The sequence below is a fragment of the Cyprinus carpio genome, chromosome B13 (assembly GCF_018340385.1).
Source record: "Cyprinus carpio isolate SPL01 chromosome B13, ASM1834038v1, whole genome shotgun sequence".
Classification (NCBI taxonomy): Eukaryota; Metazoa; Chordata; class Actinopteri; order Cypriniformes; family Cyprinidae; genus Cyprinus; species Cyprinus carpio.
This window is the reverse complement of record NC_056609.1, coordinates 11,792,427-11,807,897: the sequence shown is the minus strand read 5'-3', so window position 1 is coordinate 11,807,897 and position 15,471 is coordinate 11,792,427. Positions and strand designations below refer to the sequence as shown.

The following is a 15,471-nucleotide window of genomic DNA, read 5'->3' as shown; positions in this document are numbered from 1 at the left end:
AAAGGAGGATGTATGTAAAAAGACTAAGGCTGAATCCTACTTTTACTATGCACTAAAAGTATGTACTGTGCTGGTGATGGGGAAAGTGCATACTTTTTAGTATGCAGAAACATGGTACACTAATATTGTGTACTCAAGCATGTGTATGAACGTGTTCACTTAGCTAAATTATTTCTACAGCTGTAAATGCATGTACAGAGATCTGTCACAAACTCTTCAGTGGGGTTGTGGGTCGCATTAGTCCCAATAGCATGAATGCACACTTCAAAAATCCACTGAAAAAGATATGCAATTCAGGCTCCTTTGACATACTGTGTTCATTTTTACTATAATTTGGGACACTAATCCTAATCCTGAAAACCAAATAGGATGGATAGGATGCGAATTGGGATTTAGCCTAAAATGGGACCAGTAGCATATCTAATTATTATTAGCATTGCAATACTAGCATGCAGGGCCATGTTGTTTATTATAATTTATAAACTTCTGAATCTACATTAAACATCTTAAACTATTGGCTTTATTTTATATCAAACACAAGACAACTTTAATCAAATAGTGTATAATTAGTATCTAAATGATTTCTAATTCTATTTTTATACAATAAAAACAAAAAATACTTCAAATAAAAAGTTTTGGACAAACTATGCAAAAAAAAACCTATGCATTGTTTTCCAAAAAAAAAAGCACCTGATGGACTTTGAACTTCACATTAAACTCCTTCTGTTTCACACAAACGCCGGCACAGACGTGCGTGTTCAGCTAGAATTGCCCTGAACTCGTGCATCTTCGGATGCGGAGCTGTGCAGAAAGTTACAAAAAATGCAGTGCACACCACCATGCAAAATTAGTTCGCGCGCACTCAAAGTGAACTTTCGGCAACACCGCAATGACGACATATTTTCTTCTCTCACCCAAGCGAACTTGCGGACACGTTGAGTATAAATCAGCCTTTTAAGGCTAACTGATTGTACCATTTGGCTTTTTGTAGTAACTGTATATTGCTAATTTCCTAAATAACAAAGACCCTGTTAATTAAGCCTAATTACTGCTACAATTACTCTCCGCGGCATATATGAATAATTCATGAGCACACGCACACCTTGTAATTGCAGCAACCTAATGTTTTTCAAAGTAGGTCCTTCAGGTCACTAACAGTGTGTTTAGTTTTCTGCTGCGGTCACGTGATCATGGTCTTTTTTCAGTGTGTTTGTGAATGTAACCGAGTGTTTTTGTATCATTGTGTGTGTTATCTGATAGAGGGGACAATAACAGTGCAGCTGGCAGGAAGTCTCGGAGCGGGGCCGCAGGCTGCAGAGCGGCCGGTCAGAGCTCTCTGGGGGGTCTGAACGTGTGACTAGAACAGGACACTGATGCATATCTATAACTCACATACATGTAACGGGTAAATGTGGGAGAAATGGGATCTAGTGCTAGATGATTAGAGGACACAATTGTGACAGGAATTACCGAGGAGTAAAACCAAAGGAACCAGTAAACAGTGTAAAGACACTTACATTAATTCACTGATTTAAAGTCTAAATCTCAATTTTTTGCAGTGCGACTACTACAGTGGGCACACAAACCTTTTCATGACAGACATTAGTGTTGTTATTGTTACCTAAAAAAAATATTAAAATTTGTTTTCAGTGAATGCAATAAAGCAGAAATAAATAAAACATAAATATCGGATTAATTTTTTTAAAAATACAACTTAAAATAAATTAAATAAGTTGGAGTACTAAAATTGCTAAAACTGAAAATAAAAAATGATTAAATGTATATAAAAATATTTTTTAAAATATTAAAAATGACAAAAGCATATAACAAAATAATTACAACTTTAACAAAAAGGAAAACTGAAAATATGAAAATGAATGGTTAATTCCAAATGTTAAAATGCTATAAAATATAACAAAAAATGCTGTAATAGTATATAAATAATGCTAAAATATCACTGCCAGATATCTGATAAACATGTAGCAAATGGCTGTTGTTGTTCTTGTTGTACATCATGAAGGTATGCAGACACTCACAAAGGAAACAAAAAGTTTACATTCTCCTAATTCAAGAAAACAAACTGCCCACAGTTCCATGCAAACAAAAAAAAAAATTATGTACCTTCCTTCTTAATATCCATTGTGCAAAATGTAGCAGGTTCACAGGCAACATAATGCAACAAATGCTGTGTAAGTTGTAATGAACCCGGGACTTTCCTTTACGGAATGAAAATGAGCGACTCACAGGAGAGCAGGAAGGTAGAAGAATGATTAAAAGAAACTAAAGGAATGGATAGAGTGACTAATGAGAAAGACTAGAAGGTCATCAGGGCACAGAGATCCCTTAATGATGTAAATAAACACAGTTGACTGCTTCAGTCCTCAGGTGTTCCTGTTCCGGCCTCATAATCAGTAAACACAATATAAGTTTCACTGATCACTTTATGGTTATCACTTGAGTGCACAGAGACTAGGCAGCTCTCACTTTTCCCTATTTAGAACACAAGGAGTCATTCTTGTGGATTAATTGTCTATTTTTCATGGGCCATATTTATCCGAGCATGTACTTTTGTCCCTTTCTATTTTTGGGGAGCACACACACAGAGTTAATGAGCATGTGTTCTTGCATTTGCAACAGTCAGATGAGGTAGTAGATGAGGTCAGCATTTCCTTTGTGCTGCTTCCACTTCTCTTTAGTTTCCTGTGTTTCTCTGGTTCTTCATGTGCCTATGAGGGTTATGTAATGTAATGTTTATTATGTTTTGTCTGGGGTACTTTGAAAATGGTCTCGACAGATTTGCATGACATAAAAATCTTAAATTAGCAAATTCACTTGGCCTCTTCTGGTGAAGTGAGGAGGATACTTGCACAGTTAAGGGAAAAGCCTGCCGTTATCAGAACAAAGGCTTTGGTGTTGGATGCCACAATGTCATGTCTAACGTCTCCATGGGAAGAGGCTTTGATCGGGATCTTCACACACATCAAATATTCTACCCCTGCAACTACACTTGAACCAAACAGAGACCAAATGTGATTAAGGGTTTAGGGATTTCTGCCCAGAGATTTGGAGCTCTGCTGGGTTCCAGGCTCAATGCTGGCATTCCATCCTATTCTGCTTCAGACTCCACAGAGAAGCTCCGTGATTCCCAGGGGATTTACACCTCGCCGCTAATCCTTTCCGGCGGCAGAGGCACTATTAAGACTTATCATAACGAGATTTCAGCCACCAGCCACCTCACTGTGGAATTTGATTAGAAACACCTGCAGCAGAGAGATGCACTATTCTCTCACTGTCGAGACAGGAGAGATCAAAGACTGAGCGAGAGTGAGAAGGATGCTTGCATTTGTATATTATATTATATTATATTATATTATATTATATTATATTATATTATATTATAATATATTATATTATATTATATTATATTATATTAATTTAAGTTTTAATATATTCATAATTGAAATTTTAATTAAATCTTCATTATATTATAATTTAAAAACAAACAAAAATCTGAAATCTTGGCTGAAATAAGTTTAATTTAAAGTACTAAAATGACTAAAATTAAAACTGATATTTTAAAAAAAATGCTTCATAGAAATACTTTTTAAGAAACACTTGTAAACAAAAATTACAAAAGCACATCATAAAATTACTAAAACTAAAATAAAAACTGAAAATATAAAAAAGTCAAAATATTCAAAATATTAATAAATACTGTAATATTACTGTATATCAATAATACTAAAATAACACTGCCTGTATCTGGTAAATAATACATTTATGTAAATAATACACAAAAATAATATAAAAATAGATAATTAAAAATGCACAATGCATGATGTATAAATAATATAATTAAATACATAATATAAAATAAGTATTTACAGAATTTGACAGTGTTGTGTCACTGTCCCATAGACTGCCAAGTAAATAACAGTGTCAAGGTCCATAAAAGGTATGAAAGTACACATAGAAACAGCGCATCCTTGCGGCGCGGATTCTGACGACGACTTTCATACCTTTTATGGACCTTGACACTGTTATTTACTTGGCAGTCTATGGGACAGTCACAGGCTTCCCGGTTTTCATCCAAAATATCTTAAATTGTGTTCTGAAGACGAACGGAGCTTTTACGGGTTTGGAACGACATGGGGGTTGATAAGTGATTAATGACAAAATTTTCATTTTGGGGTGGAGTATCCCTTTAATAGAAACTAATTATTGTCCAGATAATAAAATATATTAAAATATATCTAAAATATATAGTTGCATATATTTATTTATTTTTTAGAAAGGTGTCGTAAATTATATCTTTCATCGAATTAGATCAAATATCAAAGTGGCATTTTTTAAAGACGAGCAGTATAAACACTTTTTAATGAAATTATTTCACAAAATGATGTTTAAAAGGGTCATCGGTTGCCCATTTTCCACAAGTTGATATGATTCTTTAGGGTCTTAATGAAAAGTCTATAACATACTTTGGTTAAAATTTCTCAATGGTAGTGTAAAACAACACCCTTTTTGCCTCATCAAAATGCAGCTCTTTTTAGTGCATGTGTCTTTAAATGCTAATGAGCTCTGCTCACCCCGCCCCTGCTCACTGTTTACTTTAGCATGTTATTAAGAAAAGCGATTAGCAAAGATTCATAAAAAACCTGATACTCACTTCTTCTGTAGGTGAGGCTGGATCACAAATGATTCGCGTGAACATAGACACATTTAGCTAGATGGGGGGGTCGCATTCCCTTCAAAAACAAAGGTGATCCAATGCGTCTTCAACGGCTCATATGTTTGGAGTAAATGACCATTGCTATCTTCATTATTACATCCAACAATAAAACACCTCAATCGCTTAGGAGCCATTCTTGTCTACATCTGCTCCGGTGTCGAAACAATGGTGGACTGGTGACAGCTCACTCAGGGCGGGTCTAAGGTAAAACACCAGTGTCAATCAACAATCGTGGGAGGGGCTTGGGTCCGTGTGATGTAACACAGCCAAGAAGCTGAGAATGGCTTGATTTGAGAAAGGGGCTATTATTTATAGGGATTTAAAAAAAAAAAAAAAAAAAAAACAATGAGTGGATTTTTATTATTATAGGGTAGATGTGTACAAACACTGCCAACACACATTTATGTTCAAACAACATCTAAAAGTGAATTTTGCATCCGATGACCCCTTTAAGTTTCAAAAGATTAGACAATATATAACAAAACAAAACCAAAGTGAATAGTTTTTTACACATGGCTGGTTAGGGGTGGGAGGGAGTTTATATGGAAGAGGAATTTCACTAACCTTAGCAGAGATGGAGGAGCACAACATAATTAGCCTTTGAGATCTCAGCCTGCAATGAGGAGGAACTGAGGAGAGATATCTGGGGGTCATTCAGCAGGGGACGGGTCTCTGACCAGCTGGTTTGAAGTTCACAGGGTTGAAAGGGGCTGACCCTGAGAGGATCTCATTATATCATCACAAGCTTTGGGAGAATGTACAGGGTTCTGTTTGGGTTAGTGTGTTTGTATGAGGTGCAGGATATACTGAGGCTCTGTGAGTGGTTTGGAGGCCATGCAGCTCATTTTGGGGTTACTTTAGGGTAACAGTTGGAGTCTGGGTGGGAATGGTGTAGGTTGGGTTTAAACAAAGGGGAAGGTCTGGCTTTGAGTAGGGGGTGGAATTAAGTTGAAAAGAGTTTAAAAAGAGTGAAGTGATCCATGATGATTCCAGCACGACGTGACCTTGTCTTTTTCTGCTCTTGGACACAATCGAAGATTGCAGCCCAAATCGTTTTCCCCTCAAGTGACAGATTTATTGTTGAGTGAACAGCTTTTTGTCTGCTTTTTTAAAAACAATTTTATGTCATTTAGATATGAAACAGCATAATCAGTGTGATGAAAACCACAGTCACACAAGAAATTCAGATTTGAGCAGGTAATTATAATTGTGCGCAATGCCTCTCAGAATAAGTTGAGCCTGATTGTCCTCAAACACTTGACCAGTGTAAACACTTTTGTACAATTAGTTGCTTGTTGTTTTTTGTCATAGTTGGTGTTTGTTTGCATTAAGGACTGATTGTTGTGCCACATTGCAGTAAGAGATCTGGACTGGCTGCAGGAACATACTTTATAAGAAGCGCTGAAGCAGAAATACCTGATAGGCACGTTAGTGGAACCATGTGCGTAAGCACTCGCAGAGAGCCGCCCTGGAAACTGTTACTCTCAGGGAGTCACGCTATCCCTCTTTCTCAAACTTTCTGTTTAATCTCATTCACGGCACTGTTTTATCCAAGTACTATGCTGTTAATATTAATATCCACATTCACAGCTGTGACAGAGAAATTCCCGTTGCCATGTCAGTATGCACCTGGATTTATTTAGAGGAACAGAGCAGAATCTACCCTCCAACCTTTTAGACAAGAAGTGTCTATCCTCTAGAGCATTCAAGGTACTCCAGGTGGCCCATGGTAAATATATGTAACATAAAATATATATATATTTTTTTCTTTTTAATTATAATATAGACAAGGCAAGGCAAGTTTATTTATATAACACATTTTATACACAATGGTAATTTAAATTGCTTTATTTTAGTAAAATATTCATAAAAAATAATCACAACAATTACACAAGGAATTTAAAAACTTTTAAAATGATTAAATTATTTAAAATTAATTTAAAACAGTTAGAAATAGGAAATTATTAAATATAAAATGGAGTGCATTCAATAAATACACTTCTAAACATGAGTTTTGAGTCTAGATTTAAATGTGGCTAATGTTTTAGCACATCTGATCTCTTCTGGAAGCTAATTCCAGTGACTTTGTGCCTTGGTGTGAAGGAACAACAAGGCATCTCTTATTAAGTTGCTGTTAGGAGAGAGTATACACTTATAGGAGTGAATTAAGGTGTGGATGTACAATTCCAGTAGTTAGAAAAATATTAATAATAAGGGTTAAATAGGTCCATATTGGATTATTATATTAATAATAAGGGTTAAATAGGTCCATATTGGTTTATTAAGGCCATAAGACCATCAGCTATATACCTAAATATGAATTCTTCCCCACAGATGGTAATGGTACATGGTACAATGGTATGATGGACAGGAAGGGAAGGTTGAGACAACAGAAATGTTGTCCTCCCATGCTTAAGTCTGCTACTTTGACTTCATCAGAATTCAAACCTCAGCTAAAATGGCATGTGGGGGCTGCATGTGGATGAGTGAACAGAACAAGGAATTTTTATGAGAAGTTTGAGTCAGACTGGCACTGGCTTTTTTGGATGGGAGTGCAGTCGGGCGGTCTGATCTCTCCCGGCGACTCAAGACTGTGTGTTCCTCCTGCATATGGCTCTTTGTAGTGCATTGGGAGTGTGTTCTGAAGTGCACAGAGGGTGTGTGAAATTGATTGGACTGGCAGGCTCTTTGCAGATTACCCCACAGGGTCAGACTGCTCTTAGCACACTGCAGCAGCCTAAATATATACCCATCAATGCCCATCTGAGAATTAAACTCCAACACTGTTTCACAAACACATAACTCACTGCTAATGCTTGCTTATCTGTTTGTTATTGAGCTGTTACATTGCCCATTCATTGTATGCAGTGCTACAGTAACTAAGGGTTGTACAGTTATGGCATGTAATAATAGAACATTATTAAGGAAAAGTGTCATTGGTGAGATGGACAAGTATGTTAGTGCCCACTAGTTCCAAAGCTTAAAGGATGCTGTTCAATCACAGCAAAGGACACCATTACCATTTTACCCTTGTAAGCATTTTTTAAATTGATTATATTTACATTATAATTAAATAATAATAATAATAATAACAATAATAATACATGAACAGCCCTAGGATCTGTAATTAGCAAATTTCTATGTAAACAGAAAACTGGGGTGGGGCATATCATCCTTTTATTTAAATAACCAATAACCTTTTATTCAGCTTACAACCATGAACCAAGATGTGCTGTAGAAAAGAAAAACACTGTTAAAGTTGCATCTATATGCTAAGTTAATTTTGTCTTTAACATTACCTTAATGTTGGGGGGGGGGTCAACTATCAAAAAATCCAACTACTAAGAATGTTAAAGTCAAATCACAATAACCTGCAGTTCAAATTGGATGGGAAAGAAGAGTAGAAATGGCAGTTATTGTGACGCATTGCTATATATATATATATATATATATATATATATATATATATATATATATATATATATATATATATATATATATATATATATATATATATATATATATATAGCTACTGTAACTAATTAGTAATTATATACGAATAATAAATAAGATGACATTGATTAAAAATTGTTTTTTACAGTGTACAATATAGATGGTCTCAAAGAAAACAGACATTGACTAAAGGCTACAGAAGTTGAATTTTAATCTCATGTGGTCTTTAGATTGCTGTAATAACTCAAGGCTCTTAACCTCAATAACCTGTGATAAGACCATGATCTCATTCTGTGGAAATATTGCATAAAGTTACAGGGAGAAATTGCACCGCTTTGGTCAAGTGGTTATGTCTAAAGAAAGATTCAAGTTTCTTTTGTGTTTGAAATCAAAAACTGTGCAATTATATGACCTAAAATTATATGATCCATTTTAAAGGTTACATGACAATCAGCCCATCTAGACTGTAATCTTAATTCCTTGTCTTCCTGTTTTTCTCTCCACAGAGTGTGTGTCCTGGGTGTGTGTTCGCCATGGCTCTAGTTCAGGCACTGCCTGTGCCCACTGATCATCCCAAACCCAGCGCTGACGTCCAGCAGTGCTGCTCAGTGTCTCACTCCCCCACCGTAGCTGTGGCAGGCACCATGGGTTCTGTCAGCAGCCTCATCTCTGGACGTACCTACCAGGAGCGTCACTGCCGAGCTGCCAGCGACTTTGGCGCCAAGTATCGCAAACCCACACCAGCTACAAGCTGCTTCAGACAGCAAGAGGGCACGCTACGCAGCGCCAGCTCACAGGAGCAGCTTCTCACCAGCCAGCCTCCTCTACCAGCTAAGAAAAGGTCTTCTGCCCTCATCCCTGCTGGCAATGGCAACTATGGCTATTTGAGTGATGAGCCAGTGGGCGACTGGAATGATAATCATGTGACCACGTGCAGCCCGTCCAGTGATACCGAAGAGCCTCCTGATAACAGAGGCATGAATGGTAACATTGGTGGCCCTCCTCCCAAACTCGTCCCAGTGTCAGGCAGGCTGGAAAAGGTGAGTCTGGGGGTGTTTGGGAGGTACACATAAAAGAAAAATCCTTACAGCTCAAACAAGAATAGGCACAAGTGCTTATAAAGTAGTACAAGCTACAGATTTGTTGTTTTTAACTAGACCATTTCAAAATTCTGCCCATTGTTATATTGTCATAGTTTCATTCATTTGTTTTACTGTAAAGAACAATAGTTTAACAGTAGATGATGCTTATTACACACAGTGGGTAATACATCTAATTGGCTATTAATTTTTATTGATTGAAGAGAGCCTTTAATCACTCTAATATGTCAATATGCCATCACTTACTGTACATGTTTAATCAATGACACCTCAGTTACACCTTTAACCACAATAGTGGTTGCTATTGTTGGCTTCATGCTTTATTGTGTAAATACATTACCATTCAAAAGTTTGGGGTCAGCAAGATTTTTTATTGAAAAGATACTTATTCAGCAAAGACACAATAAGGACAGTAAAGACATTTATAATGTTACAAAAAAAAGTTCTTTTAACTTTATATTAAACAAGAATTCTTAAAATTTAAATCATGGTTTCTACAAAGATATTGATAATGACATTTTAGTAAGAAATGTTCCTTGAGCATCAGATCGTGTGACTTACATTTTAGTAATGGATACTAAAAATTCAGCTTTTCCATCACAGGAATAAATTATATGTTAAAATATATTAAAATACAAAATAGTCACTTTATATACCCCTTCCTCAAATCTTGCCCTGGAGGTCCAATGCGCTGCAGAGTTTAGCTCCAACCCTGATCAAAGTCACCTGCCTGTGATTTTCTAATGATCCCAAAGACATTGATTAGCATGCTCAGGTGTGTTTGATTAGGGTTAGAGCTAAACTCTGCAGGAAAGTTGATCTCGAGGTCCAGATTTGAGGATCCCTGCTTTATATTGTAATAATATCTTACAATATTGCTGTTTTACTGTATTTTTGATCAAATAAATGCAGTCTTGGTAAGCATATCCTTCAAAAAAATAAAAAAATCTTACCAACCCCAAAGTTTTGAACTGCAGTGTAGTTAGCATTTTAGTTGAAATACATGTGTATTTAGTTAAAATACCATTTACGTTTGATCACAGAGTATGGAGAAGATACTGATCCGTCCCACTGCCTTTAAGCCTGTCGTGCCCAAGAATCGCAACTCTGTGCAATACCTGTCTCCACGGTCAGGGGGCAGTCTGTCTGAAAGCCAGGGCAGCCTCAACCTCTTACTTCCTGGCACTGGAGCAGGTTTGGGCTGTACGGAGAAGCGTAACTCTTACAGTGGGGGGCGCAACGCACGGAATAGCCAGTCCTGCACTATGTCTGACTCAGGCCGCAACTCACTCTCCAGCCTACCCACCTACAGCAGCACAGGATACAGCCTGGCACAGAGCGAGGTACCTACCGGGCACATGGAAACCACACGCTCCGGCGGTGGCCACGGACACTCTAACTCCGACAGTGGTCGGTCATCATCCAGTAAGAGCACGGGGTCTTTAAGTGGCCGTGGCCAGCCCCTCTCTGACAACGGATCGTGTGGCCGCTCCCCAGCTCCAGGAGAAGGGTATGAAGGTGTCATGCGGGAACTTGAGGAGAAGCTGAGGGAAAGAGACCTGGAGCTGCAGCAACTCAGGGACAACCTGGATGAGAACGAGGCAGCCATCTGTCAGGTGACAATCACAGTTTTCTACCAGCTATTAGTGCCATTTGACAGGGAATTGTTAGATACAGTGGATACAACGTAAGTAAAATCATGTGTCTTTTCCATGCAGGTGTATGAGGAGAAACAGAAGCGTTGTGAGCAAGAGTTGGAGGACCTTCGGCAGAGCTGTGCATCAAAAATGAAGCAGGTGCAGCTGAAGGCACAGCGGGCGCAACAGGTCCTGCAGTTGCAGGTGTTTCAGCTGCAGCAGGAGAAGAAGAAACTGCAAGAGGACTTCTCCCACCTGCTGCAGGAACGGGAGGCGTTGGAGAAGAGATGTGCCTCATTTGAGAAGGAGCAGACTCAGTTAGGTCCTCGTCTAGAAGAGACAAAGTGGGAGGTGAGACTTCGTAACCATTTAGATCTATCAATGAGCAATAATTACATTCAGTGAACTTGAATGCTTCTGTATTGCAGGTCTGTCAGAAGTCAGGTGAGATCTCTCTGCTGAAGCAGCAGTTGAAGGACGTACAGGCTGATCTTGGCCAGAAGGCCAGTGAGATTATTGCTTTGAAGGCCCAGTTGAGAGAGGCTCGTTCAGAGCTTCAAACTAGCCAGGCTCGCTCGCAGGAAGCCCACGCCACAGCCCGCACTCGTACACTCGAACTTGAAGTTTGCGAGAATGAGCTGCAGCGTCGTAAAAGCGAAGCGGAGCTCCTGAGGGAGAAGGTGGGCCGTTTGGAGAAAGAGTCCCTCCGTCTTAAAGAGGCCCTGGCAGTGCATCCATCCCAAACTCTTCCTTCTAAGGTTCAATGCATGAGCTTGCCCCTTCCCCAAAGCCGTGGAGGAATTGCACACGGGATTAGTCCTGCTTTCCGGGACAACTGCAATGAAGAGCAGTTTCTAGCATACGAGAGCGATGAAGCGAAGGTGCAGCGTCAGAGCGTGGATGTGCTTCACGGTCTCCGTCAGCAGGTGGACCGACTGCGGGCTGAGCTGATGTATGAGAGGAGGCGGAGTGAGGACCAGCTGGAGGCCTTTGAGGATGAACGCAGGGTGTGGCAGGAAGAGAAAGACAAGGTGATACGTTACCAGAAGCAGCTGCAGCAGAACTACATCCAGATGTACCGCAGAAACCGAGACCTAGAACGTGTGATGAGGGAACTTAGTCTTGAGCTGGAGAACAGGGACATGGAGGAGTTTGACATGCGTAGCAATGAGATCCATTTCGAGGAGATCACTGCCACTGAAATCTAACCCACATCTCACTCTGCCAATGTATTTCCACTGTCCTTGTGTGAGGAGCACTGGCCTTCACTGCAGTGTCATTTGGCATGCTTCTCCACACTATTTCAAAAAGACTTATGTTCAAGGCAAGTTATTGTTGTGATGTCTGCAGAGGCCAATAATACATGAAACGTTTGTATTTTGACATCTTTATGATCACTTCCTGCCTCGGAAACCTGTGAGGGACTTCAGATGAATGTACAATGACTGTGAACAGCAGTTAATTGATGCCACTGGTGAAGGGAAGGATGTATTCAAAGATGGTGCTTTGTTCCTGACAAACCCCTATAGTACAACTAGGGCTGTAATTTAGCTGAATTCTGATAAAAAGTAATGCAAAAAATATTGCATTTAATCCCCCTGTTGACCTGAAACATTATTTTTTTTACGCAGGAAAATCACAAAAGACGTGTTTTTCTATTCAAGAGCATCTATGCAGTGGTGCAGATGAGCAGGGCTCTCAAATTTTTTTTAAAGTTCAACTACTTTGAAGTGTAACATGTTGACATATGATGCAAGATGCAACATAATTGCCAAAGACATTTGTAGCATAGAGCGAATTCTAGAACGTGTCCTTTGTGAACTACCTTGGGCAGATTGACAAATCCAATTTCTAAATGGGTTGATGTGAACTGCAGACCAATGATGGGTTTATGTTTAATAATATCAAAATAAAAAAAATTATGAATGTCCATTCAATACTTTTCACGCCTGCTCTTATATTTGGATTTTTTTCCTCAACAAATATTGATGTATGCAGTTATTTAAGATTAATTTGATTACTTCAGTTACTTAATTGGCAGCCTCAATTAGTTTAATCCAGTACCTTAAACACAATCAGAAAAGACTGTCCCTGCAACAAAATATACTGAAATGGCTATGATATTAAAGAACCAATGGGAAGGAATACAGCATGTAGGCTAAGGGTTTCGTTGAGTTTCTTATATCCTATAAAGGACAGAGAACACTACTTGCCTCGCCCATTGTACCAGCATTAACACTGATGGGAAGAGACTTGGAGGCACTCTATTGAGCATCTCATGTTAAGTCACAGAATCTGCAGTTTTGTTGCATTCAGTCTTGGTGTTCTAGTTGTGCTGGTGTTAAGTCCTCAATAACATTGTGTCATATCTTCTCAGCTATTTACGGCACTATGCAGCAAGAACTGTCACCTCTCATCTCACAGCCCTGCTGCTTACGCTACATTTGATACTAATCACTGATGTAGAAGTGTTATTTTTATAATTAGATGATACAGTATATTAGCAGATATAACTAGCAAATATAGAGGCAAATATATATTTTCTTTTCTTTGTGAGTATTGCCATGCACACTGTACAGAGTGAATAGCATGTGTGCATGACACCGTAGCATTTGTGTGGCCAGAGAGTCACATTATGGCATCACACAGGTCAAATGGAAGGTTTTTCCCAACCAGTTCTGCTCTGTAATGACATAGTTGATGAATGCATAGATATTATGATTATTAGATTTGCATACAATCTAAGAAATACTAATCAAATGTTTGTGGTCATTTTGTTAAAGGGATATATATACACTATATAAACTTGTTGTTTTTACAGAACAGATTCTTTAAAAAAGAGGAACAATTAAACATATATATATATAATATATATATATATATATATATATATATATATAGACACACAAATATATATATAGATATAGATATATACGATGTATATTTTTATATATAGCACCTCAAGCTATTTTGTGGTAACACAGGTAACTTTGTGGGTTTAATAAATATGAATTGCATATTTCACACCTTTTTGTCCAGAGGGGTCATTTGCCATAGCATGTTCATGGGGAGCTCTGACAGTATTTCATACAGTAGTTAGTGCTTTCATATTCTCATGGCGTATTTAGTATGTCCTTCTCTTATCATAACATGCAGCATTATTACACGATTTTTGAGCATATTGTAGAAAAGTGTCAAGAACATTGCCTGACAACAAGGCCATGCTTGAGACGTTAGCTTTTTTGAAATCAGGGAAGACAGATAAGACTTAATGGCAAAAAAATAAAAATGACATGAGATACTCTCATGGTAAAATCACATTTTTATCCATCACAACCAAAGATAATCTGTTATGTATTTTCCATATTTCCATATATACATATTTTCCATATATACATATTTTTCACTCAGTGCTTCCTTTTTTTTACAAGACAAGTGTAATATACTCTCAGTGATCTTACAGTAAAACAGACACTTTATTTATGTGATAATCATCTTAATGTTTTTTCATTCAAGGCCAAATTATTAATTTCAGTATTGGTCAGACTGGTTCACTGTTTATGATTAGTCTAGTTTTGTATTGCTTCTCTAACATTTATCATTGACTATCTGAGAATCAGAAGATATGATGCCATATTTTTCTCATTCTGCTCAGATTATCATCCCTCATGTTGTCAGGTTCATCTCTGTAGCACAGATATGTTATTAGTGTATGAAAAGAGCTCTCTTACCCCTGGACAATCTCCTGTGCATTTCTTCCTGACGTCAATCACTCCCCTGAAAAATACATGTGTAAATATTCCTCATATTGTAGTATTATTGACATATTCGATATATTTGTTTTTACACACACAAAATATCTTCAAGGTGTAACCACTGTGAATAGACCAAAGCAAATTAACGTTTAATCTTTTTGCCCTCATGTATGTGCTTGTGTATGTTTCCTTTGTCAATCTGTAGTCTTTGTAGTCATGTATGTATATTTTCCTATTGTATATTTCTTGTAAAAATGTGTTTTTAATTAAAGAAAGTTGCCTCATTTTGAGTCTGGTGTTTTTGCAAATTTACCTAGTTTAACGAGTCAACAATTTAACTTTTTACATTTAGCTTTCTTTAAACCTATTATATTCATATCCTAATTATAAAATTTTTAGAAATTAATGTTGAAGAACTACTGTATAACGACACAAGTAACATTTTTGTTCGAAATTAACAATTTAATTGTGAGCAAGTACACCATAAATATGTCTTCCAAACTTTTTTGTGCCCTACCCTTATTACTACAGTGAGCCTATAATAATTTTAGAGCTGTCAAAACAGATTTAGCAGGACACTGCATGCTTGTCATTCCTCCATGCGTGTTTGCATCAAATAAAGGTAAACAGGTGGCTACTATTGGTGGAAGGTGTATCTTAAAACTATAACAAATGAACCTGTAACTGAAAAGTTTACAAATAAAAAGTGAAAATGACAGTGTGTGTAATAAAACATGAATCAACACCAGCTTGGCTTTAATTTACAAATCATCACATTTGAGCATTGACTGGGA

The 15,471-nt window shown here is 37.6% G+C and overlaps 1 protein-coding gene across 3 annotated transcripts in view; it reads left to right on the top strand.

The window, feature by feature from the left end:
- Positions 1-14,961, top strand: part of LOC109100560 (leucine zipper putative tumor suppressor 2 homolog) — a 59,338-nt gene extending 44,377 nt beyond the window's left edge. For all 3 annotated transcript variants that reach the window (XM_042736555.1, XM_042736556.1, XM_042736554.1), the window contains 4 exons: positions 8,692-9,225; positions 10,329-10,901; positions 11,004-11,273; positions 11,351-14,961. In XM_042736555.1, the coding sequence (XP_042592489.1) occupies positions 8,719-9,225; positions 10,329-10,901; positions 11,004-11,273; positions 11,351-12,130 (2,130 nt within the window). In that variant the 5' untranslated portion in view covers positions 8,692-8,718 and the 3' untranslated portion in view covers positions 12,131-14,961. The remainder of the gene's footprint in view (positions 1-8,691; positions 9,226-10,328; positions 10,902-11,003; positions 11,274-11,350) is intronic.
- Positions 14,962-15,471: the final 510 nt, after the last annotated feature.